At 44.4% G+C, this 27,846-nt stretch overlaps 2 protein-coding genes across 4 annotated transcripts in view; both read right to left on the bottom strand.

Moving 5' to 3' along the window:
- Positions 1 to 355: 355 nt before the first annotated feature.
- Positions 356 to 25,957, bottom strand: LOC139338811 (uncharacterized). The gene is made up of 5 exons (XM_070974082.1): positions 25,782 to 25,957; positions 21,665 to 21,727; positions 21,351 to 21,471; positions 1,561 to 1,774; positions 356 to 1,285 (listed from the first exon to the last, which is right to left on the bottom strand). The coding sequence occupies exons 1-5, from the start codon at positions 25,955 to 25,957 to the stop codon at positions 774 to 776; spliced, it is 1,086 nt and encodes a 361-aa protein (XP_070830183.1). The 3' UTR covers positions 356 to 773.
- Positions 22,288 to 27,846, bottom strand: part of st3gal3b (ST3 beta-galactoside alpha-2,3-sialyltransferase 3b) — a 39,554-nt gene continuing 33,995 nt past the window's right edge. For 2 of the 3 annotated variants that reach the window (XM_070974159.1, XM_070974158.1), the window contains one exon: positions 22,445 to 26,217. In XM_070974159.1, coding sequence (XP_070830260.1) covers positions 26,128 to 26,217 — 90 coding nt within the window. In that variant the 3' untranslated portion in view covers positions 22,445 to 26,127. Of the gene's footprint in view, positions 26,218 to 27,846 lie in introns of all 3 variants that reach the window. The other variant, XM_070974161.1, reaches the window with a different exon arrangement.

Here is a 27,846-nt window from a genome sequence, read left to right as displayed (position 1 = left end):
ACATGAAATCTGAATCTTGGCAATAAATAGATATTTATCTACAGTATAGAGTCAATAAAAACAGCTCTCGTATCAAGCTATAATAAATAAATAATTTATCAGAAATAAATATATTTTACTTTTATACAGTAATACATGAAGATGCATGGCATCCATTTGGCTGAGTTCACCTGAACATAGAAATGATAGAATATAATGCCTGTTTTTATGAGAAAAAAAATGATATTGCCTTTGGGAGGAGCTGATTCGCTGTGAGTGACAGTGAACCTCGTATCAGTCTTTTTTAGTCTGAATCAGAATATGAACACAGCATCAGTCCTTTCATTGTGTCTTTTCTTTCTATCTGGAGCGTCAGCCTTCAGGTCTCGCCCATGTTGAATCAAAACAGTCATGTCCACATAGAGAGTCTCTTTCATGTGTAACAACTGTTCTGGAGGATCCTGCTTTAGTTACCAGTTATTCAGTTGAAAACAATTCAGTCTTTGAAGACGCAACAATAAATCCAGAGTGTGAATCCCTGATGACTCCCCCCTCACTCTCTGATTTTGACCTCAATCGTCCAGCTGCACCCAGACCTCTTCCTCCTCAACAGGAAATACACCACAGGAAGCCGACAAGTGCCTTCCATCACTTCACCTCTGCTGTGTGTGTGTTACAGCGCCCCCCTCTGGTCCTTCCCTGAACGCAGGCCGTCCTCACACTGAGCCTCTTGTCTCCTTTTTGTTCAGGATGGGTGACATCCCTCTTCGTCACCTCCTCCTTCGTTCATTTCTTCAGCCCATACACATGCAGCTGGCGGCTGATAGCGACTGGATGGTCCTCCACGTGGTCTGGGCGTCCATGAAGGAAACCGGCTCGTACCGGTCTGGCCGGCAGCAGGGGTGGCTGCTGACCTTGCGGGCAGTGCGCCGGGGAAGCGAGCCATTCTCCAGCAGCGCCTTCAGTGCCAGGTCGTAGTTTGTTCTCGAAGACTGGCAGGAGCCCACACAAAACTTGAAGAGGACAATCTCATCCGAGTCGAAGCCCAGGCCCAGGTCCCGAACCCTCATCTCTCTCCGCTCCACACGGCAGTCCCTACTGCTCTGCTTCGGCTGCCTGTTTTTACCTTTACCCTTTCTAACTCCCTTTCCTGTCTCTTCTTCTTCCTCCTTTTCTTTCTTCTTCCTCTTCTTCTTTTTCTTTGGTGATCCCTTGGGCTGAGGTTCTGAGGGGTCAGAGGAGCGTGGAGAGCGGCCCGCCCAGTGACGACTGGGATGGTCGTCCACCTCATCTATTACAAAGGGGTCTAAAATGGACAGGGCAGAGGAGTGGTGGACAGAGAGTTACCATGAGAGTGAACACTTTTCAGGATATTATGAGCAATAACACACAAATTCCCTTACAAAATCTACAATTCCACTTCTACCTTTTAGCTTACAACGACTTCCCACACTTTAGCATACAGATATTTTGAAGACTGAGATACAAGGCAGATCACCAGGCTCACACCATCTCTCCACTCTAACACTGTCTGGTGAAGCAGCAGTGCTGCAAATTACGCTTTCATAAGAGCTTCAGTACCATATAGCGCGTGCCAAGTAGAGTAAGGGTCACTGTCGTCTTCCTGCTCCTCGTCCTCCACCACCTCTGGCAGCGTCACAGGAAGCTCACGCTCCTCCTGGCCTCCCAGCGGGTCCAGAGCGCGGCCCGAGTCTGATCCCACTCCAGCAGCGCCGGCTTTCACATGAGCTCCTTCCACCAGAGGCAGCAGAGAGAGGAGCACCCACAGCACCACCTGCAGGAGACAGAAGTCACCCGTTAGACGGCAAAAGGAAATCTGAGGGATTTGTTTCCTTTCTTTCATGCTGAAAGTTAGCATAATAAAGGAACAAAAGAGTGAATAAAGCCAAGTCATAGAAAAAGCCAGAAAGAGTCTAAGTAGCCATTTCATTAACTGGTATATTTTTCTTTCACTTGCATTAAATGATTTTTTTGGCCACTCTGGGGCACATTATCACCTGATAAGCTTGAGCTTTAGAGGTGCTGGTAGTTGTATTTTTTCACCTTCGGACAGAGCCTGGCTGGCTCTTTCCTTTGGTTTTCAGTCTTTATGCTAAGCTAAGCACCTGCTGACTCTAGCTTCAGATTTAGTATGCAGACATGAGTGTAATATCTCCCATCCTACTCAGCAAGAAAGCAAATACACGTATCTGCCAACATTTCAGTAGATTTTTGATGACGCATTGTTCTCAGCTATTTCTAGAAAGGTAAGCATTAGAGAGTGGCAGAGACGACAGCTCTGGCTTTGAGCTCTCTTCTCCTTCCTACAATGAAAGGATGGTCATCAGAGGCAGAACCAGCTGCCAGCGACCATATATCGAATAACAAAACTAAGTTAAGTGCAAAGTGCTTCGCAGATGTAAAAACAGATTAAGAAAATGAGATAAAACTTATGAGAGCACATAAAACACGCAGCTCTTCAAAAGCTCTTCAAATGAGCTACAGCAGGACTTTGTCTTAAGCCTCTTTCATCAAAAGTGATCTCACTTACTCTTCAGTAATACTTCAGTCAAATAACTCAGCTTTCTTTCCACCCTGGATCAAGCTTGGTCCACTGCTTTATAATTTAGCGATGAAAGCTTAGTCGCTGACATGGTTTTATGGGAAGCTCAGTTCTGAGCCTTGTGGGGATGGATTTCATTAACAATTTATACCTACACATAACTCATCCTCTGCTTTATAGTGGCCTGTACAGTGGGAATGAAAAATGATAAGGCTAGGCTATTTGCAGAGATGGTGATTTCAAATAAGTGGACGGCAAATATGAAGAGGATGGAGGGAGAGATGGAGAGGAAGATGTGAAAACAGCAGAAGAAGGAAGAGGAAATTTCTAGGGTGCTCTTTTGGCACAGACGGCCATTCCTGACAAACCTTGGCTTTTGCTGACAATACAGAAGTAATCTCCTCTCTATCCTTCCTCAGAAGCCTCCATCTGGTCCCACCTGGAGAGAAAGAGAAAGAGAGGGAGAGAGGAATGTAAGAACAAGAACAAGGCTTCACTCTGTCAACTCTCCTCCTCCCACAACTCCCCCTGAAAAGGGTAACATAAACTAAAGGCACAACATGCGGGTGATATGATGTCTATACATTCACAATTGTCCAGATACTGTAAAAAAAAACAGCACTGTGGGCCCCTGAGCAAGCCGGCATGTCACATAAATCACGTCCTCAATGCTTTAAGACGGCGTGTTTGTTGCTGCTTCAGTAAAAGACCAGTGTTTGCTGCCAGCTAGTGTGGCTAGTGTTGGCTTGTCGGTTCATACATCCATGCAAACAGCCCCAGTCCGGCAACAAAAGGCAGCATCTGCGATACACTTGTCAAAGGCATTCTTCAGGGTTATTCCTGTGGCAGAGGTACAAGCAGGGGGAACCAGGCATAGCGAGAGCACTTCGCGGAGGTCCCAGACAAAAGACCACAGAGATGCAGGACAGGTGATAAGAAGTGTCACGGCTGCAGATGTTTATATATAGTACGTGCAGTTTGGAGGATTGTGCAGGTTGCGGCCATCAGGCTCTTTTGAGACCCTCCAAATGTGAAACTCAGCGGAGGTCAGAGCATCAAGTACTCTGGCAGGAAATTAACACAATCTTCATCTATCTTACATCTGTTCTACAAAAAAAGAATTACCACAGGAAAAGTCCGGGGATGATGAAAGCCTCTGCGCACCGCGAACATGAGTACAAAACGTCAATCCCTCCAAATACAGTCGGTGTTGAGATGTGTGAGTCTGGACCAGAGAGGTGGACCAACCAATCACAGAGCTGTTCCTCCAGCGTGGCTAAAAATACTAAGAAAGAGAATCAAGTATCTGTGTTTGTCATACTTGCTTTTATACTAAACAGATTTCTGAAATCGCGTTTTGTGGGGAACGAGAACGAACACGAGGAATGATTACAGTGATCAATAACTCTCAATGTGAGTACGGGAAAGACTGACTTGATTATTTTTCCAGTAAATTGTTTAATCCACTGGTTTCCAACCTTTTTGGCTGCTGACCCTTTAAAATGAAGCGATGTTTACTGGAGACCCCTCGTCTCCAGCTGCACGCAGCATGTCTACTGGTTGTGATTAATTGTTCAATCAATGAGTTTTGTTTTTCCTGTTTTACTGTAATCCTTTTTAGAGTTCTGCACAGGTACAAGTATAAAATGTCAGAAATCAGATCAGTTTTTATTGTTTGTACACTGTCTCCTCTGCCTCTTTTTATTCCCAGTTTCACTTTTCTTTCCAAAATACTTTGTAACTTCTGTTTTGAGGGATAATGTTTGCCTGCTTTGGTCTGCTATAATTATGTTGACTCTATTTAAAACTGACATGAACATTTTTTAAACAACTTTCCGCCCACAGATACCTCCAGCATCTTTGTAACCACATTTGTCATCTCTAAGACGCTTTGTATAATCTTGCCACTGAACTACGACACAGTAATGTATTCAAGCGTGTACTGTCCATGTGTTTGTAGATCTCACCGATATGCAGAGTACCGTGTTTATTTAACAGTCACAAACAAGCCCAGCAGTTCTGTGAGTTCTGTGCAGCGAGATGGAAGACTGACAAAAGGTTACAGATCACAGGTCGCGATAAGACCTGCTGATGCATTTATGCAATCCTGCATGTTCCAGCTGTGGCAATCCAGTCAAGGGAAAGCAAAGTCACAGACACTGAGGGGTGGGAGAGGGAACGAGAGGACGAGGAGAGACAAACTGTGCACAGTGCAGCCGTACAGACACAGTGCATGCTGCAACCTAAAACCAAACTGTGCTCCTCAGCCTGCCTCTGTGGACAGAGGGCTGCAGATCCTCAGGAGAGGTGCCATTCTGAGTCCCTAATGCCACAGCTGGGAGTGTTTAGCCCCTTTTACATCAGTGTGCTGGGAGTCTACGCGGGCCTGTCTGCTGGTTCATTTCAGCCCAGCACTCTGGAGCTGTTTACAGCCCGACGCCTGCAGCCTTTTCTGGGATGAGGTGGGTGGGGGAGAGGAGGGGTGGAGAGAGGAAGAAGAGAAGGAGCGAGACACTGGTCCTTGAAGTGCTCCAGACTGACACAAGCCTACTGATGGTGTGTGTGTGTGCAGTTTCAGATCTAACAGTGTGCATGTGCGTGTTTCTATGTGTGTTCTAGAAAGCCGGGCATGTGTTTCTTTCCCGTTTGGATGATTAAAGCCTTTGGTTTGTCCATCAGGCTGGATGTCTGCAGCAGGGAGAGCGGAGTTCTTGTCACCTTCCATTTGCAGTGTTGGTCCTCTGCACTCCAGTTGTTGTTCACAGTTAGTTCAGTGGGTAAGCCCTCCTGAAGCAAGTACAACCCATAAAGCCAGAGCCAGCTACTATTTCCTGAGCTTATTCTGCTGTTGTGAATTGCTATTACAAATACTATTGAAATGCCTGCAGAGGATGGATGTGGATTTTGGTTTAAAGATATTTAAGAGGTAAAAGAGTATCAGCTTTAAAACAGAAGCTCCCAGCACTAAAATCACGTCAGTTCACTAAATACCATGTGCACTGAGCAGCAGTCTGCACTAAAGAAGGGATTTTAAGAGAGGTTTTATTCATCACTGCCAGCATTTGGATCTTCATGTTACAACCATCATCTGATGTCGACCTTATGACGACACTGCCCTAAAGCCAAAATGCATTAAATATACAGAATATTGGATTTAAGACCATAAGTGAGTTAGCATTAGCTACAGCTAATGTGCCCTCATTTTCCTGTTTCTTCTCAAAGTTTTTGTGGCACATATTATAATCTAATCAAAACAGAGGAAAAAGTTACCCAAGATAAACTGGTCCTGTTGAAAGTAACACCGTCTGCAGCCTCTGACTGATTAAACTACCCTTTAATCACATGTTCAAATGAATTTGATTTAAGATTTATTTATTGAACGAGCTCGTTAGTTTACACAGACAACAAAGCTGGAGAATAAACAGGAACGTCTTTTAGATTGTCCAAACATAGATGTAAAGGTTTTATGTAAAATCTGTCACAGTGATTGATAATCAGCCTTATCTGTTACACATTCAGCCATTCGAAGCCTTTTTTCTCAGCTTCACCGTAACTGCTCTCTGCCTTTGTAAGGCTGTGTAAATAATGCAATAATTCCATGTATATTACATTCAAAGATGCTTTTCAGATTTTTATTAATATTTTTGCTAAGAAAAGAGACAGGGCAGCGTAATAAATGTGTTTCTGATTAGGTGCCTACTGTATACTATTACATCCTCAGACCTGAGCTGTGCCCACAAAGCCCATATAAACCTCTCACCTTGTAAAAAAAGAAGAAAGCTCGGAGCTCTCCGGTGTTTGGCCTCCCTCTAAAAGCCAAACCTCTCTGATAATGACCTCCTATTAAAGACGCACTCTGTTCTCTGCTGCGTGTGCACGTACGCACAATGTTCTGACCTCCAGCTTTAACCTGTCACTACCGTGGTGCCTGATTGCAGGAGCGAGGAGAAAAACAAGAGTACAGTAAATCACCGCTGGCTCAATAAAAGACACCTGCAGTGTAAGAGGAGATGCAGGAGAGAGAAGCAGAACACCAGGAGAGCCGCCTGATCACTGCCAGACACTGAGAAATCTGCGGAGGTCCCACAGAAGGCAGCACAGGGATATCTGTACTTACATGTGCCCCAAAGCGCAGAGCGGTGTGAAAACTTGTTCTGCAACTTCGCTTTAATCTTGCTTCTGTTGACAGAGTTTAATATCTTTTCAGAAATATGTCATACAAGAGGCTTCAGGGTGTAACGTCAAGTCCTCACATTCTTACTTGTTGAATGTTTTTTATCCGTATCTGAGTGAAGAAGAAAAGTCCTCTGCCAATTTTAGCGATTTTAAGCCTCATAAATACACGTTTAAGACATTAACATGATGTCAAGGAGCCATGTTTTCCTGCACTTTCTCTTTACTCTCCTGCTGTTTCTCCTTTTCATCATGCTTCATATAAAGCTTCACACATTAAATGTCTCTTTCTCTCATTAAACATGCTCTCTTCCACTTTTCCAGACTAAAACAATTTCACTCTTCAGCAGTTAACGACAGCATGCCTTAACTATGCGAGGCAGCCACATTGTCCAATCAGCAAGTGCTGAAGAGAATGAGATAACAAAAGAAATCGCACGAAAAGAGTGCAGAGAATTAAAAAAAGAGAATGGCTTCCTATCCAGGCGAAAGAAAAATGAGAAAAAGATAATTGAACCATTGAATGGGACAAGTCTAAAAGCAGAGATAAGGTGAACACATGGAAGCGAGGGAATGACAAAATGAGAGTGCAGAAAGAGAGCGCAGACTGAAGCCCAGTCAGTCCGTAATCCCATAATCCCTGGCAGGCAGGCAGGATGTAATTGCTCGTTAGTGCCAGTTTCCACTCTGAGGCCTGTCACTGCTGGAAAACCACAGAGCACCAGCTAAATGAGAAACAGATAGCAGCTTCCATGCCTCGCTTCAGATAGGTAGGAAGGCCCCCACCCCACCCGAAAAGCTCCGGACACACACGTATGTCCACACACACACACACACACACACACACACACACACACACACACACACACACACACACACACACACACACGCTTTTTCTGCCTGCTTCATTTGCCTTTCTCTGCCACACAAAAGATACACCCCATCTTTGTCAGACACACACACACACACACACACACACACACACACACACACACACACACACACACACACAGGGGTAATCAGAGGTGTGGACACTACAGAGCCCAGAGGAGGACAGTGGAGAGAGGAGGGAATCTGTATGACCTCACCCCTCTCCAGGAGGTTTTATTAACCGACTGACAACACCTGAGTCTGTAGGTGTCTGAGATTCTTTCAGTAAGAGCATGAGGGAGAAACATGCAGAGAGGGAAACTCTGGCAGGCTGAGAGGAATAATGTGTCAGGAGCAGAGCGACTGACTGTGAAGAACACGAGCCGGGCTGAGCTGGGCGTGACTGTCCGAAACGACTCGGCCAACCAACCAAAGACACGCCAGCAGCAATGTTCTCAATGTCGCTCAGTTGGTCCACTTTGGACTAAAAGATCTCAGCGATTATTGGACAGATTGACTTGAAACTTTATGGAGACATTCAGGTTCCCCAGAGGATGAATCTTCCTGATCTTAGCTCCATATGTCCAATACTTTGGTTCATAATCACACACATGCAAAACTATTGATAATCCCACTAGCTTCATCTGAACTTTGTGTTTAGTGCTTAACTAGCAAATGCTAGCATGCTAAAATGCTATAGACATGTTAGCCTTGTCATTACGAGCACATTAACGTGCCAACATTAGCATCGAGCTCAAAGCACTGCTGTGCCTTTATACGGCCTCACAGAGCTGCTGGCATGACTGTAGACTCTTCATCTTGTTTAGCGTTTTTGACATCATTTAATGCATTTATCAACCAATAACGTGTAAAATGTCCTGCTTAAGGTTTCTAAATTGGCAGCTCTTCTCTGTTTATATTACCACAAATGACAAAAAAAGTTAAACAATGGAAGGCGTTATTTTGGGCTCTGGAAAGCTGTGCATTTTGTCTCTATTTACATTTTCTAGATTAAATAATGAATCAAAAAATGTGATAGTATGTTTTTTTTATATAGAAGTTGGGAGTTATGAATGTGTGTGACCAGATTAAACACATATGTAAACTAGTCAAAATTAAACAGACGAATGATACAGATGAACAGATCAAATGGCCTCATGTAATGAGAAAGATGTCACTTGTCGCTCATTGTATTGGTTTACAGCCACTTCACTGTCTCACCTCGAGCCAAATATTTCTCATGAGATGAAGAAGACAAAATAGAGCCAAACTGTTTGCTAACATATCCACTTTAGAACATGATAATATGTCACTTCTTTGCTTACAGCTTGCTGTCCCCTGGTAGCCATAAAAGAAATTAAAGTAGCTTTGAGATACATCTTTAGTGTTATGGTGAATTATCTTGCTGATTATTAGCTAGTGTGGAGTTAACTAGCCACAGATTATGGAGAACACTACCTCTTTCAAGCTTCGCCTGTAGGGTTAAGCAGAACAACCTGGACCTCATTAGAAGAACCTATTAGAGGTAAACTTATTGGTTGCTTCATGATATACCTGAGTGATTAGTGATTTACTTCACTGACCCTGCAGCCTTCTCCCCACAGCAAAGAGAGGAGCTCCAGAGGATCGTGTCTAATGGTTCTTCAGTGGAGTAAAGGAAGCACTCTTAGTAGAACACAATGTGTTTGAAGTGAAACACTTCTGGATTAATGCCCTCACACGTGCAGGTTCAAGTTGCCAAAGGTGCTGCGGAGAGTTACTGCAGGTCATCAAAGCACCGGGATCAGCAGGTCGCAGCAAACTCAATGAAATGCACGTTTCCACAGGGCGTAAAAGAGTCATCTGTGACCGGCACGTTAACCTCGAGCTGCAACCCTGATGGCGTTATTTCCAAAGGCTGAGAGAGAGAAAGAGCTGCTGTCATCGTGTCAGCCTCCACAGCACCTGGCTCTAATAAAGACAACATATTCTCACTGTGAAGCATCGTTGCTGCTGGAAACAGACCCCCGAGAGCCGGGGCTGTAATGCAGCTCACAGGAAACAGACTGATATATAACGGAATATCCATGTTATTTGGCAACCAAATAGAGTAAAATGACTGCCAGCTCTAACAGTACCGTGTGTACAGGAATCAGGTTTCACCTCTGTCCTGAAACGATAGTATGCTGATTTACCTGCTCAGATTTCTCAGACACTCCCTCCATGTTTTCAGCGAGCTGGTTCTGATATGCAAATCAAATTCTTCCGTTTGCGTTCACACATTTCTGTTCTTCTACATGCCGGGCTAATTACTACTTGTCTGGTAAATTTGGCGTACAATAGCTGTTACTGTTGTTGGTATAGGGACTGTCAGCTCCTGCCAAGACTTCTGGCTTTCCTCTCATCATGTGACTGTTTCCATCAATCTGTCAATAGCATTTCATTTGGAGGAGAGGAAAGCTGAACTATAATCATTCTTCAGGCAGTGCAGCAGTTGGTTAAACTGACTTAGAGTCACTAAGCAACCAGAAATAATTCATGTGATGTTGAACTTCTGCGATGAGCTGGATCTGTGACGCCGTTTCCACAGTGAAAGCTGTAAAGACTATGTGTGACGCATGGAATCAAAGGCACCACATGGATTATTTGCTATCATGTATTGATTTGTGAGGGAAAGATAAGAGAAAAATCATGAAGAGCTTTAGCTGAAGCATAATTTGGGTTTATGCGGCTTGGGTCTTCCATCTTCAACTTTATATTTCTTTTCTTATGGTTATGATAAGGTTTGTCAACAAAGTAACTGCAGATATCTCTGAATACTGTGAAATCACTCAAAATAAGCTCCGTGCTGCAAGAAACAGATATTTCTTGTTAGTTCGTTTGCCGTGTCTGACCTCTTTTAAACATGTTCCCGGTTCTTAGCAACTAAACAGTTCAATAAAATGTTTGATGAGACGCAATGACGATAAGACAAAGCTGTAATAAACCAGAATTATCCTTTAACACAAAACCGCAGCAGCTTCTGGACAGCAGGGAGAGAAAGAGGTTTACAGTACGGAAGCGTAATGAACCTGCTGCAGGATTTTCCACATCAGCTTTAACTTCCACAATGTACAACCGCCTCTACGAGATTAAGTGTGCAGGGTCACTGGAAAGTTTAGCTAATGTGCAGTTAGCACTAATTAGCCACATAGAAACCCACAATGCACCGGACTTTCAAGCATCTTGTGACCCAGTCAGGTAAATTAGACAGGACACCATCATCTGCTGCACCCGGCTCGTTTCCCCATGAGTGCTAAGATGAAGACAGCCTCCTGATGCGACACATCTGCGTCCTCGCTGTCTCACTCTTCTTCACTTTGTTTCTCGCTAAGGCAACTTCCCAGTGTCCCTGACCCTAATAACCCAAATTCCTGCCTGATTAAGTTGGTTTTAAAAGGAAGCCACACAGAGAGCGGTTGGGTGAGCTTCACCTTAAATGGGAACACATTTTAGCCGTGTTGGAGCGATGATCAGAGGGTAGGATTTCACTTTCCGGTGTTTGTGAGGACGGCGGCGCTTAAAAGGCCGCAGAGAGGACAGAGGGAAGGAATGGAGACAGATGAAGAGGAATAGATAGCAAACACACACACACACACACACACACACACACACACACACACACACACACACACACACACACACACACACACACACATTAAACAGAGAACAACTCCCAGTTTCTGTCTTCCTTTCTCTTACTGTCTATTTTCTCTCAAACACATTGTAAAACTGATATTCCCACTAAATAACTTTGCGCGCGCACACACACACACACACACACACACACACACACACACACACACACGCACAGATCCCTCCACCTTTCATACAAAACCACACACTCACACACTGAAATCCCCTCTTCCACCCTCACGACCTTTTCTTGCTCCCATCTCATGTTGTTATTTCTCCAAATTAAGCCCACACTGAGCCCGAGAGTAGCACTCAGAAAAGTGGCCATCTGTGACACACACACACACACACACACACACACACACACACACACACACACACACTGGTCATTATTAGTGTGTCTAGCGGGTGAACCAGCGCTCTCCAAAGTGTTTCCGTGTCGCCCGCTCGTCGTGCCCCAGACAGACTGGGTTTAATGACCTGGCCTGATAGTTCAAAGCAGCCCTCAGACGCTATGATTAATGAATCTGACCTGCTAATTTCAGGAGAATACAGCTTATTGTATCAAAAAACGCTCTCACAGACACAAATGCCATGCTGGGCTAGTTAACATTCTTCTGTATTTTGAGAAAAAGTTGTTTTAAGGAGGGAGATTTTTCGATAAGGACAGGCGTTTGCTTTATGTTTCATCAGCGGGTCCGAACGTATTAACTATTGCTTTGTTCTAAATAACTTAAGCTGTTTGAACTTGAAGAAGTCAAAGTGCTCAACAACAAAACAACTCAAGATCAGAGACAGAAATAATTCCCCCAGTGTACTTACACCAGATTGTCCAGCGCCACAAAAGCAAGGACCCAGAAAACAGAAGTAGCATGGGAAGCATTTGTCTGAAAGAATACATCTAACAAATTGAAATTCCTTTTTGTCAGATCATGCCTCCTTCAATTTGCCCTGAAGGAATCACTGTGGTTGGCTGCGTACTCTAAGCACTTCCAGATTGAAGTTGCCCTGTGGCACTTCAGGTTGCATAATCAATCTCTCTCCCTGCACTCTCTCCATTAGTCCTGGGACAAAACAACTAGAGTAACATTACAAACCACGGCTGAGACATAGCTGAAGACAAGGCTGCCTGCACACCGCACACATCCATCTCCAAATGACAGATTTATACAGACCTGAAAAGACTGAGCTGCACTTTAATGGTTGAATGTCTCACTGCATTTACTGTTGCTGCGGAAGGAGCAAAACCCTCAAGCTCATCTCTGGGTTTGATGATCTTCTTATGAGCCTTATAATTATCAGAATAATAATCAAGGCGTTTGGAAGCCCTCAGTTTCTGTCCTCGTCGTTCTCTCCTGAGTACATTTTACAGAATGTTATATTACAAGACTTTATCTGTTTTTTAATGTGCTGCAACAATCTGTAAAATGATCCTGAAAATTTACAACATGAAGCATCATCAGGCTAAGAAATCATGCATGATCGTGCACACTGAAAGCATTGTGTAATGTTTGCTGAGTTGTAAATAATAATTAGTTGACTAATAATTAGTTGTTGATAATAATTAGTCACTAACAGCAGTAACAGTAATGTGCCTTTAGTCTCGGCCAGTTGCTAATATTACTGACACATAGCATTATGAGCTGCGCATTTTCAGTGAAGTACTTATTTTCACAACGTGGATGAAATATCCTCATGCTAGCTATAGCTAGCCAGCTGTGAATGCTAAGAGTACTGAGCGTCATTTAGGCGGCTAAATGAAACTAATTTCCAATACTTCAGCAATGTGTTTTCATTTGCCTATAAAGTGTCCATAAAACAGACTATTTCTGGGTGAAGTTGCTGCATTTTTAGCTGTAAGTTAGCATTGCTGGTATTAAGGCAAACAGAGCCTTTCTGCCCTTTTAACACCACATCTTCCTGTCCAGTAACACAAGACTGAGAAATGTATCATGAAAACTTGATGCCTTCATGGATCGAGACATCCCGGCATTTTGACCAATTTGAATTTGGCTAAATGAAGACAAGGTCAGAAAGAAGACAAAAAGACAACATTAGTTGCCTCTAAACATTGCTCCTTATTGTTTTTCGAATATTTATTGAGCTGCGACTGAAATTGTTGCTTCTTTCTGGTTTTTTCCACCCTACAGCCCCTTGGTCGTAGGGTGACGTAGATTTGATGTTTTTCTTGGCAAATCGGATGAGAAAGATGCAATCTTGTCTAAAAAGCAGGGTTTTTATCATCAATATATCTCAGAGTCTCAAAGGAAACACACAAAAGTAATATTTGAAGTATCAGGCTGTGCAGCAGAAAGCTTAGTGAGTAATGAAGACCACTGGGCAGACAGCGACCGAGCCTGTTTACAGCCACAGAGGCTTGAAATATATTTATGAGGGTGTTTCTATAGAGAGGAGTGGTAATAATGGTAACTTATTTTGTCGTTTTAATTGCGAGTGTTTATCTTTGTGATTCTGACTGGCAACACAGAGCAGCAGGAAAGCAAGAAAGAGTTAAACCCATAACACCAACACACGGCACGCTAGCTCTCGTAAAGCCACATGCCAGTTAAAACAAACCAGACCACACATCATGGAGGCTGCTGGTACAGAGAACACGCCTGGCCGCCGTACCTGACCCTCGGCAGGGCCGCTGACCCCCTGACCTTTGACTGCAGGAAGTGAAAGCCGTGGCAGCGTGACGGCGGAGTGTGAGATTCCTGAAGCAGAGGCGATACTCTCATGTTCAGCCTGAGAACAAACTGACGATTTCAAACAACGAAAAGCGAGGTTGTTTCACGACATGTTTTCACACACTTTACAGGCATTTAGTGGGGGACGCCTGCTGGGGATGTGTGACATGTCTCAGGTGATGCCAAAGCTCTCTCTCTCTCTCTCTCTCTCTCACACACACACACACACAGACGTATTAAATCCAACAGCTGTGAGATGACAAGAAGAGATGAGAAAAAAGATAAAACAGCAACTCAAGATCTGAACATCAGAGGCCCGCCGTCCTCTCGCTGAGCCTCGTGTGTGTGCGTGAGTAACACGGCACATACATGACTGAGTGAGTCAGTGGGCCATTGAGTCAGAGAGCAAGCATGAAAGTTCAGTGACGCATCATGCACTTTCTTTTACATCTATGAATGACAAATCCTGACAAATTGCACCATTTGAGATGGAAAGTACAGCAAACAATAAAGGTAAGAAACCCAGAGAGTGTGGAAACACCAGCAGCAGCATCTCCTGCCTCGAGTTCACGAAGCTGAAACGATCAACACAGTTTCATCTGAAACCGTGTTTGATTTTCAGCACGTCAAAACACCTGAAGCTTAACAGACTTGATCTGCCTCTGATCCCCTCAGAGGTACTGGAGAGGGAAATGGATGGAGCCCTGTGTGTGTGTGTGTGTGTGTGTGTGTGTGTGTGTGTGTGTGTGTGTGTGTGTGTGTGTGTGTGTGTGTGTGTGTGAGAGAGAGAGAGAGAGAGAGAGAGAGAGAGAGAGAGAGCAGCACTTTGATATTTAGATTTGCAGCCCACCACATAGAGGGTCTCACTGGGAGAATCCTGACTGCCCCTACTTCCTCTTCGTCCATAAGCATACACACACATCACAGTCACTTTGATTTATATTTTTCCATAATTCAGTCACCTTCTAGCACCTTGTAAACGCTTCAGACTATAAATCACGGGGAACAAACACCTCCACCCCACTGCTCCCAGACTGCGTTTCACTAAAACTCCCAATAAACACTAAATGAAGTCCAACAATGAATCCAGGTCACAGCGACCCCTGAGAATCAGAGGAGCCTAAAACAGCTGGCAGGTGCGTGCAGGGAAGGTTCGGAGCTGAGCAAAGACCCACTGATGTGAAAAGAAGTCAAACATCAAACAGCCATGTCAGTGTTGTCACAGCAAACATGAAGACAAGAGCCCTGGTCGGCTTTCCCAGCAACATTACGCATAAAGATATCCAACAATATTCTTCTGAACGACAGCGGCATTGTCTTAAATCCCTACAGACAACTTTATAGAACCTGAATTGCGCCTTACCAGCCGTCCTGCGCGCATTCTGCGTCAAGTGCGCACTGGACAGGAGTGGAGAGCCGCTTCTTCCCCGCTGGGTGCAGCTCGTGTTTGTGGTTATCCATACGCTGCGATGTGCCATGTTTTACACCTTTTACTGTCACGGCTTGCAAGTGTTCAGAGCAGGCTGTCTCCGCTGAGGCTGAAGCAAACATGAAGAATCCATCTAAAGCGATTGTGCTTCAGCGCGAAAGGCGCCTCCTCCTCATTTTTTACGCGGCCAAAATCCCCTTTTCTCTGGCCGGTCTCCTGTCAGGGCTTCTTGGCGTAGTCTCAGCACCCTGGACCAGGACAGAGAGGGTGGATAGTGAGCACAGACTGGAAACCTGCGAGCTAGAGTCAGATTATCCAAACATGTCTCGAGTTTTATGATAGGCCTTAAAGTTTGATTTAAATAGCATCACTATGAGAGAGCTTCTCACTGTTTGTCACTATCTTTTAACAAATTACACACACACACACACACACACACACACACACACACACACACACACACACACACACACACACACACACACACACACACACATATATATAGATGTATAGATACAGATATAGATAGATATAGGTATATAAATCAGCTGCCTCTGTGTCACATGAATCATGGCTCATTCTCTTCTGCTCTTGTTTCAAAACACTTTTCTCGCAAACCCTTGAAACATGCCCAACTCCACTGGAAATAACTGGAAATAAGTTATTTTAAACATGTTTTTAAAGAAATGTGTATTTAAGGCAGAATACGAGACCAAATGACTTGTTAAGATGGACGTTTTGCAGACGGAAAGCTATTCAGGTCAGGGAAAATAAACTTTACAGCTGACTGGCGCATGTTGGGTAAAGCCTATATAAAAGCTAATTAGGTAGAAGTTTGTTTGTAGTGACATAAACACTCCAACACGGTGAACGAGGACACACAGTCAAACAGACTGAAGTGTAAAAAATGTTTGCCCTCAATTAGACAGTCATGCGGTCTCGCTGCTGACTCACGACCAATCATCATTTAATGAAATGAAGCCAGTTTTTCAGGCGTGACTCCCCTCTCCTTACCTCCTGTAACCTGTTCAGTCTTGCCTCCAAACAGCCTGTATGGTAAATGAGTAAATAACACCGCGGGAAATTTCTCACAACATGTTCTGCGTCTTTTTAAAGTGAAGCCAAGGTCGTCAACGCACCAAAACGTCCAAGGAGAGACGCTGCGCGGTCCCCTAATTTAGGACGAAATCACAGGAAAGGCTTGTTTTCTTCTTCTTTCACGTGTCAGCTGTTTTAAGCGGCTTTGAATGGGAATTTCAAACTGGAGACAAACGCTGCTGTCGGTCAAAATATCTTTCTTAAGCATAAAAAGTCCATGCGTCACGGCTTTACGCAGCCACAGCCCGCTCCAAGCGCTCCTCACTCTCCCTTTTTAAAAAAGTCTCTTACTTTGGACTCAGGTATCCAGTTATCAGAGACTGCGCCGCTCCGGTATCTTCTCAGGAGTCTACTACACAGCTACTAAACAATGTCTACAATGCCTCGCAGGACTGGGGGCTATGCGTAAAAACAGCGCGCCCGCTCCGCCTGTCAGAGACTTTGTGAAACCGGAGCGCGCTGTCCGCTGCACAAAGTGCTGTGATTTTTCTTCCCCATCCACATAGCTCAGATGTCTTTTTGTTCCTGCGCTGGGAGGAGGGCGGGGGGGAGTGATTGTCACACAGGACGGTCATAGAGCGTTTCTGGAAAAGCGTTCCAGTGGAAGAATCCGGCGAGTGACATCTGTCCTTCAGTGTTTACACTCCCAGACTCATAAATGTCGAGTGCTTCGCTATATTCCACTTGCATGGGGCAAACAGACAGTGCAAGCTGGATAGACAGACACGGTTAGAAGACAATGTGCCCCTGGGCACAGACATGTAAAAGCCCCGCCACCCCCCTACATACAGTAGGAGCAAGACACCCAGAGTGAAAGAGACACCAGGGAGGCACAAATTGAGTACAAAAGATGCAGCAGCATCTCTTTGTGCTCGATTTGTTTCTCTTCTCTGTTGTTTTGTGTCTCTTTGTTATCATTTAGTCTCTCTTTGTAGTTATTCTGTGTCTCTTTGTTGTCATTTTAAATCTCTGTGGTCGTTCACACCTTGTTCTAGTCATTTTCTGTCTTTGTGGTCACTTCAAGTCTTAATGTGATTGTTCTGAGTCTCTTTGCAGTCAATTTGTGTCTCTTTGTCATTTGATTGACCTTGCAACAAGAAATTTGTAACAGAGACTCTGGTACTGGGGCCCCCTGACTCCTTGGGCCCCTGGGCCAGAGGCCAGTCATCCCGTTAAGAAGTCCTTCCATGTGCACATGCATGATTGATTGTGCACACCTGCAGGCCTTCATTCTATACACACAAACACACACACTGGTGTGTTTGCAACCCTGCCTCATATGTTTGCCCCGTCAGTCCTGTCGTGGCCTCTTCACTGTGTCACCTGCTGTCAGGCCTGAAGGATGGGCCCTGTAAGTGACGGAGCTGGGACTCCTCAGACCTCTGATCACCGCAGCACAAACCACCCACCTACCACCAGCAGAGCTCCCGGTCCCTCTCCACCCTCCAACCTGCAGGTTTGTCCCATTCCATCCTGCCACCCCACTCCACCCACCCTCCGATGCACGGAAAGGCCCTCCAGCTGGGGCACTCCCTGCAGGACAAACACTGAGGCCCGCCGAGCACAAAGGCTGGGTAAACAGCTCCTTAGCTTTCCTCTCCGGGCCCACTCTCCACGCCGAGGCAGAGACAAATGCAGGGAGGATCCCTGGTCTCTGCCACGCCGCTATTAATAGCAGCAACCAAAAAGGCAACAATGCACACACGGCTGAGGTGCATGACATGCAGGAATGTGGGGTCAGATAATAAGGATGAGCTTAATAACAACAGGAGAGAAGAGAGACCTGCTGGGATCATATAAAAATCTAATATTTGTGACTTGTTGAGATCCAAGATGAGTGACAGATGGCAAAAAAAGCTTTATAAAACTTTTTGTTCCCTACCAAGACAGCTTCACTGCTTAAACACACATCAAACTGTTTTGCCGACCAAACAACGCCAGTCCTCTGAAAACAACCTCCACAGTAAAAAATGTCCTCAGTAAAATGAATCAGTGCGTAAAATGTATGTCAGCAAGCTTATGGCAGAGTTTCAGCCTGGTGTGTTTCAGCAGCAACACATCAGGCAGCCATTAAGATGTGTGTGTGTGCTTTGCAGAAGTGTGTCTACATCATCCGTCACTGCAAGCAATGGTGATGAACGTGTTCGGCATTGAGAGAGGGATTTGCAGCATGACACTGTTTGTACACCCACAGTTAAACCCCATACAAGCACAACACACATATATCTTCAGTGCACAGCACGGCACGCATACACACACACACACACACACACACACTGGCAGGCTGCAGAGACTCGTGGCTGTGGTGGAATTTTTCATTTCCTTGTTAGAATATGAAACTGTATTCATGAGACATGTTTAACAAGAATAAATTAAATGTTTTGATTTTTATCATGTTTGTGTCCAGAAGGTGCTGATGCTCTTTGGGATGTACACTGTTTCCATGGATACAGGGTGCTGGTTTGGGCTGCTGAGTCCATCCAAGTTCATGACCACATGGGGAGAGGGTGGGTGGTTGGATTTTGGGTGGTGGGAGATCAGAGTGGCTGTTGCAGATGTGAAGGACAGTTCAAGGGTGTTTTAAGTTTCCTCCATGGTTTCTCTGGTTTGCTGGGGAGGCACAGGTCTCTGCCCTCACTGCTAGACTCCTCTGTGCTCTCTCCATCTGAAGGTGACTTTCTGTCTTGGGCCTGTTCCAGCTTTAAGTTTGTTTTCACTTTTCAAGTGGGACTCCCCTCATGCAGCACACTGTCCACAGCCCTCAGGCCAAATCTGTAATATGAAGCCAAATCTGAGGGACAAAGTCATGCTGCTGCTGGAAGAGCAAAACAGTCACCGCAAAACGTGTTTCCACATTAACTCAAAGTGAATGCAGTGCAGATAAATCTACAGTCATTTACATTTCATCAGAGCATTTCAAAGCTGCATTCCTGCAGGCGTCCTTCAGATTTGTTGTATCATTGTTCATATAAACAAATCACGAAGCAAAGTGTCAGCATCTGGCTTGATTAGAGGCGTTATTATGTGGATGGATGAAGGGTGAGCAGAGCACACAACACGGGAGCTACAGCTGTGCACACTGGTGAAACTTCAGTATGTCTGGCTGGAGTGTTATTACAATCAAGTACCTACAGCTTAAATGGGAAGTCCAATCATCACAAATTAATCAGCAGCACTTCTGATAATCACTTGATCACTGAAGTAATTCATTAAGCAACAAGAGTCGGAGTCTGCAGCCATCGTAGCTCTGTGAGGATGTCCTGAGGCACAGCGCTGCTTTGAGTTCAATGCTAACATGCTAACATTATGATGTTTAGTAGGTATAATGTTCACTATGTATGTGTTGGTATGCTAATGTTTGCTAGCTATGGCAAAACATAAAGTACAGCTGAGGATGAGAATGTCTTAAGTTATTTAGTCATAAAAAACAGAATAAAGATTTGATCTGATGGCGCTGGATGAAAAATGAGGGTGTAACCAAAGTTTTTACTGTGTATCCAGAGGAGGACATGAATCACTTCACAGCCACACACAAGAACCCTTTGGTGATGCTAGAGTCAGTGAGAGGATCACCAAAGTAATTCTTCTTCTTCTTCTATTATAATAATAATAATAATAATAATAATAATAATAATAATAAGAAGAAGAAGAAGAAGAAGAAGAAGAAGAAGAAGAAGTATTCATTGAATATTAGCTGAGATATTTCATTCTGGGCCAGAGTTAATATTCACTGGTTCCAGCTTCTCCAACATGAGGATTTGCTGCTTTACATCGATATGAATTGTATAATTTAGTTTACGAGCTGTTCTGGGGCTTTCGGTCATACCACATGATCTTCATCAGGAGCTTGGCCGTTATCATGGAAAATGATCAAAATGGTCCAGAGCAGCTACTACCAAGAGCTTTACATAATCAGTCTGAATTTGTTTTCTGACAAGGATGAGAAATAACTGGGCAAACTCCATCTGCTGATAAAGATCATTTGACTGAAAGCTCCAGGACAGCTACTAAATGGACCTTGAGGCGATATTATTTCATCAATCCAATATTTTGGGGTTTTGAACTGTTGGGTTTGATGATCTGTTTTCACTATTTACTGACTGTTAAGACATAAAGATTGAACTCACTATAAGCATACTTGACACATCAATCTTCAGTGAACATAAAGGTTTGATGTAGACATTAAAATTGTTGTTAGCTGCCTACATATAAAGATGGTATTAGCATGAATGAACAAAGGGCCATTAAGGACTGCTAATAATTTATTTTATGCTAAAGTTGTATAAAATTGTATTTGTACTTCCTCCTCCTCCTCAGCTATGCAGCTGACCAAGCTGAATGTTTTGCTACCAGATGTTCAAAGTTACAGATGTTTATGACTTGCTTCTTGCCTCTGAGCACTTGTTTGTTCCTTTTGTTTCCATTGCAGCAGAGAAGACAATCGGAAACACTGAAAATGAGCTCCTGCCATCTTTTAACAATTCAGTGCCACGTTTGAAATGTTTTGTATCATTGTGAAACTGTATTTAGAGGCTGACAGGACAAGAAGAAAGAGCTGGCCCCCTTCAGTGATACATGACGGACCTGTAGGTGTGTCACATCCACACAAAGGTAAACTGACAGATTGTGGGACACACTGAAGAAGGGAATGTTGTTTTCCCTCATCTCAGCTGACCCAAAATTAAGTAAACAGAGGGGGAAAAAAACAAAAAACACATGGGTGTCTCAGTGGGTGTTTTCTCTCCCCATTCCAACTCTTTTTACGAGCAGTTTAAATTTCAGGCCCGGGGGTCGTGGCCCCTCCGTTCCAATCCTACTGAGAGGAGGTGGGGCGGGGAACCTGTCGCCGAGAATAAAAGGCCCGTCGGCTGAAGAGGTGCAGGCGTGCTCTTACCCCTGTCTGCTGGACGAACAGGAATGACCGCCTCCAGCCGGCCAGGCCGGCCAGCTGCCTGGGGGAGATCCCAGGTGGCAGATATCCTCCCTGCTGAGGGGAGGGAGCATTCGATCCCACCCTGTGGAGGTCAGCAAATCTGTCGAGTCAAGAGTAGCCGGAGCGAGGTGGGTTTGGAGACCGGTGAGGCGTGACTTGTTGGGTTGGGGGGGGGGGTTCTGGCACCCCATTAACAGCAGGATGGGATGGTCCAGCGGCACTTTAAGGGCCCTCAGCGTCCTGTCCTCTTTCACCTCACACCAGTACTGACTTACAGCAGCCACAGCTGGACGGCCTGCTCTCGCTCGTTCTCAGCAACGCTCCGGTTTATGGTGATGCTGCGGCGTGTGAAAGCGAGAGTGAGTGTCACGGCTGCAGCTGAATAGTCTGTTCATTGTGTGTGTGTGTGTGTGTGTGTGTGCAACAGGTCTAGAATGGGTCCCTGGTGGCTACAGCAATGAAACGAAATCCGCCTCAGAGTTGAGCAGGTGAGGGGAAAGAAATACACGGTGTAGAGATGGAAACAGACAGCGAAATAGGAAGACCGGGAGTGGATGAGGGAGAAAAGTGAGAGTCGGAGAGGGAAAGAGTGGGACAGACATAAACAAAGAAGAAAAGAGGACATTAGGGAGGAAGTCCGCTGGATGGAGGATGGAGAAATGATTTCCTCTGGCTCTGCAGGTAGGAGATAGAGTAAAGAGCAGGAGAGGAAATCCCCTTCTCCACCCTCCTCCCTTCCATCCCTCCTTCATCTGTACTGTGAGCGTCCTGCAGTCTGTAACCTCTGAAACACACTTAAAGACCCACAGACAGGAGAACACCTAATGCACGCTGAATAACATGAGGTCGTATGAAAAGGACTGCATGTCTGCTGAGATAAAACAGAAAGTAGACTACATAGATCAAAAATATTTACTATATATACTGAAAATTCACAGTGCACAGAAATATGTACAGTATATACAAAAAGACAGGTTCAAAAAAGAGAGAACACTGTTGAGCTGTTGAGGGAAGAGTATGCTCCACAGAAGCAGTCAAAAGACGACATGCACAGGCAAATTACAAACGGATTTATTGAGTTGCAGAAAGCCATTTAGAACTGTATATAAAACCGAAACCAACACGTTTGATCACGTTGACTTCCCACTGCTGATGGTGAAATTAATAAAAAAATAAAATAAAAGATTCATAAATATGATAATGATAAAAGCGAATACATTCAGCTTTAATATGAACAGGTTAACAGAAGAGGCGATTTGGGTCCAATCCATTTGAACTCCTCCAGCATTCATAAAAATTTAAAACCTTGAAGAAGGTAAAAAAAAAACAAAAAAATACAGAAAGAACTCACTCCAGCTAAGGATCTGCTTAGTCTCAAAGCTGTGAAGACCGTACTGGTGGTTTGGCGTGGTCTATTTTAACCCGCTGACAACACATTGCACACATTTCACATTATTAATAACCTTCTTGCAAAACATGCAACCAGATTTTAGATGAATCTTCTGCCTTCCAAGCAGCTGCTAGTTTCAAATGTTTTCAGTATGCTAGGACAATCTTTCAAACCTGTTTGTCATCACAATCTACAACAGTTCCTTTGTTTTTTCACAAATACCATTACTATGATATGGTCCTGCGGTGGTCAGCAACTCAAGGATGTTCAAACGGTCAAGCATTACAGAGGTTCTCCAGTGATTTAGCATTGCACTTTCATAAAGTCAGGGGTTTGAAGAGACAGATTTGAAGGGAGTTGATTAATATCGCAGCAGCAGAGAGGAAGATATCCTGTTAGTTCTTAGTAAAGGTCACGCTCAAACAAACCCCAGATTCTCCATTTTCTCAGACTTACTCCAGAGCAACAGAAGACATTATATAACTGTTTCAGAGGCTGAGCTGTACTTCTCCTGAGCGGTAAACTGAACTTCATGTGTAAAGTTGGTCAAATGGCCCTTTAACAATAAGCTGCCAAAAACCATAGAATTGATGAGTAATGTTGCAGACAAACAATCAGCAACCACAGATGAAGAAAAAGTCAATTTGGTCATTTCTTGCATTAAAATTATTACATTACACTTGTGAAAATGTAGTTTATGGGATAAAACATACGCCACCACCAGTATGGAGCTTCAAGTCTTCTGAGACTGTACATAGAGCACAGACATGAAATGGACTGGTCCCAAATCACAGACATGGAGGAGTGACCCGTCCTGACCTGGAGCTCATCTTACATACTGGATCAAGCTGCAGTTACTTTCCCATGTCAAACTCCTCGCTACAGTTTCCAGGTGATGAGGTGTAAGGCACTGAGAGCGCCTCGTGGTAGTGCAATGGTCAGCTGTTCCCTGTACCTTTGCTCTCAAAGAAATAAAAGAAGAACACACACAAAAAAAGTCCCAAACAGGGCCTAATTTCCAAAAAGCGATCCATTCCTTCAAACCCAGCGACGCCGCTCTGAAGGGACTGGGTCGGACACGCTGCTGCACGATTCCAGCAAGATTTGTGAAAACTAATCAAGAAAAGAAAGACTGATTGAGAGTCATGGTAGTTAACCTGTGTGTCCGAGTGTCTGTGCGTGTACAATGGAAAGTAAATATGAGCAATCCCAAGATGAAGCAGAAACAGAAAATAACTGACAAACTCACTTGTCATCTGATATAGTTAAAAAGAAAAACCAGAACCCTGCTTTGGTAAAGCAGTACTTAAATGCACCATCACTATATAAAGCTGATTATCGCATTCATTTGATAAAAATGACAAAAAGCAAACAGGTGTGACATTCTGACGCTCTCACAGGAGAGAAGCAGAGGGAGGAGCAAAAGGTTTGATTGTGTAATACTGAGGACTTTCTACGTAAATGCAGTGTTGAAATACTGAACAGCATGTGGCAGAACCTTCATCTGCAAAGGCCTGAGCAGCACATGAACTGTGCATTTAAGATTGAGCGTGGCAATTATCATCTCATTAGATTCTGGAAACTTGAAGAAATCTCAATTGTGTGTCCATTGTCACAAAAGAGCACGTGTATTGTCTTAACACAAACTGCACAAAGCAAAGACATAAAGGGCTGCCGACGAACAACATTCAAAACCCCCAATTCAAAACAGATTCATCAATGGTTCAGTCACAACACAGCGTCTGCCACCAAGTCCGAACACGATGCAGTCTCTGAGGAAGCACATGGTGGTGGGGGGGTTTTGGTGGGGGGGTCGAAAGAGAGAGACACAAATTCAAACTTCTGCATTTTCTCTGAACAAAAACAACAGGAAGTAGGCTTGCCTGTGACCAAAACGCTGGGACTTTGTAATAAAATAAATAATTAAAATTAACCTAAGAACAAAAATATATATATTTATATTCTACAATCTGAGATTTCACCATTGACTGAAGAACAAAATCTGCAGCAACAAAAGGTTGGAGAAGGGACGCGACATGCAGAGTGTGCTCTCCATCAGCGGGGCAGGACACGTCACTGTATGTCTGCACTGCAGCCCGGAGGCTTACAGCTGGTGGAGTGATGAAGACAGTACCACGACATGAGAGGACGAGGGGTGGACAAAGACACGGGAAGACAGGAAGAGAGACAACTTTTGGGCTCACCTGCCAGAGCTGGTAAATTTAAAAAGTCCCCAAAATATAATTCAGATTGACCAAATGAAAAATACATATTTTTCCGCATATATGATCTCAATGTTATTTAGTGAAGAGAATCTTTCAGAGCTAAAATCATTTAAAACGAACAGATTTAGACTTTTAACTGAAAGCTGGCAAACATTTTATCTTTAAGTTGCATCTTGCTGGTGACCTTTCAGCCACATGGGGATAATTAACCATCCAGACGTCAGAGGAACACACAACCAGTGTGTAGAGCCATCTTTGGAAAGAGAAGGAACCTGCTTTGTAGAGTCATTAATAATATTTCCTTACAGACAAAAGACGTCACGGAGGAAACTGCACAAACTCTGGATGTGACTAAAAATACTCGAACGTTAGTGTCTCAAGTGATGCCAGTCTGTGTGGATGGTGACCCTCGCTGATGTACTGACTGTCATCTGGGTTGGCAAGTCTTAATTCTGGACCGTGGACAGATAGTAGAAAAGTGAATGAGTGAATGGACAAATGTCAGGTGCGGGTTGGGGTGGGGGGGTCTGCTGCAGCTTGTTAAAAAGCACAGTAAAAATCTTTGATATTTACACTGATGAAAGTGAATACATTCAGGCAGCAAAAGGAGAGAAGGATGACCTCTCCCCCTGTACGAGGTACGTTTGGCACTGCTAATACCCAACCCATCCCCGCACACGCTCTCCTGCAGTCCTCTCATTCCTTTCTACCCGTCCCCTCATCAAGTTTGCCAGTCAAGTCAAGAGAAATGGTGACATCCGTGTGTCATTGTGTCACCTCTGCTCTTCGGTGGCGTGAGGTGTGGGGGTGAGGGGTGGGGGCGTTGAAGCGTGGGGCTGGCAGACCTTTCCTGTGACTGTCTCTTGATGAGACAGGGAGCGGGCAGATCCAGTCTTCCCCGTGTCCCCCCTCCCTGCTTCAGTCAGCAGGAGTCTTTGGTTCAGAAGGCACATGTGTGCATCTCTCCACAGAAACCCTGCGGCATCTCGTGTTTTTTTAAAATCATCTCTTTTGATATGAAAACCCAGACGGTGTGCAGGCCACCCAAAATCTCACGGTTTCCCCACTTCCTGTTTTGCAGTCCTTTAGAAAAGGCAGAAGGAGACTGTGATTGGGTGTAAACTCAGATACCGTTGGTCAGGTCTGTGATGACGTTGGCCTTCACCAGCTTGCGGAGGAACTCCTTCTCCTTGGATATGTTATGTGTCCATGACTGTGGAGGAATCACAAGCAAAAACAAATTCAGAGTGATATGAAAAATAGCCCATGATGGCTGTGAGAAGAGAGCAGCATTTGAGAGCACGTACCAAAAGCACTGATATATGCACTGAAACCTGTGGGTTAGCTTTTGTATTCCCAGCAACCACACGCGTGGGTGTTCATGAGCGAATATATATGAGTAAAGCCACACTGGGTCAGCTTTCCTCCCTGCTGTGCTATGAGGATTCAGTCCAGTGGGCCGACCTGTAACCAGAGCCGGCGGTTCCTGTATGGTGCTTTGGGATGCAGAGACCAAAGAACAGCCAGAGAGCAGATGAAGGAGGCAACGGGTGGAGGAAGAAACGTACAGGAGGGAATAGGAGGGAGGCTGGGCCCTGCAGCTGCCTCAGGTCTACGCTGCTGGTTCAAGACTCTCCTACAGAGTCCAGGTCTGTCTGGGATGAACCCGGCCATTATGTGATGGGTCACAGGAGGACCACAAGGAACAATCAGCTACAGTTTTATTGGAAATTAACATAAGAAACAAACCAGCAGTTTTTTTGTTGAAGTAAAAGGCAGGCCAGTGCACCTGAGTTTTTGGGAGCTCGCTTGTAGTGAGGAGAAATGTGCTAAACTGGATGAGCCGCAAGAACAAATACGCTTGGACAAAGTAAACGTTCTTCAGCGGAGTTTGGCCGTGTTATGTTATTATGTTATGCAGGCAAGTTTTGTGGTGAGCGAGCTAACAGCTACGAAGCTGAAACCTCATTCAGAAGGAGAGTTTGTGAAGAAAGAGCTTTAGGCTGCTATGATCTGAATGTGCTGGTGAGTGTGAACACTCCTTCAGACTTTTGGTGGCAGGTTTCAAGACGTGAAATATAAACAAAAGGAACAAAAGGAGTGTAGCATATTCGCTACACTGTTCAATGTGGAACCAGCTGATGAGCCTGACAACCTACAACATGAAATCATTGAGCTGCAACGACGAGCGAATGAAGTGAATGTACATCCTGAGGATTCTCCCATTCTGAGGAGACATGCACTGAAGTTTGCATCTCTGTTTGACAACCTATAACAAAAACTGACTTACAAAGACCATCTGACACTTCACCAAAGAGAGACAGTTCCAGCCATCGCGTTAGAGGTCCGTGTGATCAATGAGTTCAGTCATTTAGTATAGCTCTACAAGAGTGTTACAGAAATTGAAAAAAGCCCTTGATAGCAACCTTAAAAGGACCTTTGAAGCATCCATCCAGATAAGAAACTAACTCTTTCTCCAAAGCAGTGGAATAAGACGTGGATAATTTCACAGCTCAGTGTCCGCGTGGCTCCAGAAAATCAAACAACCCCGGGGCGCAGCGGCGGTTAAGTGCTCCAAACAAAAAAGTATTCCCATTAATTAGCCATGTGTGGCTGATGATGACAATGTTGATGAAGATGATGATAATAAATGCCGAAGGTTCACTGGGAGTTTAGACAGAGGTTATCAGCATACTGAGCTCATGGTTTACACACGTCAGCACACGGGTGACATCTTTGATTCCAGTGGGCTTCAGTGTAAACACAGAGCTGAACACTTGAGTGATGGAGGAGAGAGATCTGTCAAGAGGCCGTTTACTAAATGACTGTTCAAACAAGGCGC

This window comes from Chaetodon trifascialis, chromosome 11 (assembly GCF_039877785.1).
Source record: "Chaetodon trifascialis isolate fChaTrf1 chromosome 11, fChaTrf1.hap1, whole genome shotgun sequence".
NCBI classification, from domain to species: Eukaryota; Metazoa; Chordata; class Actinopteri; order Chaetodontiformes; family Chaetodontidae; genus Chaetodon; species Chaetodon trifascialis.
Note: the sequence above shows the minus strand (reverse complement) of the source record. Positions and strands in the feature narration are given on the sequence as shown.

Excerpts from the sequence above, each read along its gene's own strand:
- LOC139338811 (XM_070974082.1), bottom strand. The coding sequence starts at position 25,957 with ATGTGCCTTCTGAACCAAAGACTCCTGCTGACTGAAGCAGGGAGGGGG. Across the intron at positions 1,775-21,350 it reads TGTTCGTCCAGCAGACAGGG|GTGGTGCTGTGGGTGCTCCT; the intron begins GTAAGAGCACGC and ends TGTCTCCTGCAG. Across the intron at positions 1,286-1,560 it reads TACTTGGCACGCGCTATATG|ACCCCTTTGTAATAGATGAG; the intron begins GTACTGAAGCTC and ends TGTCCATTTTAG.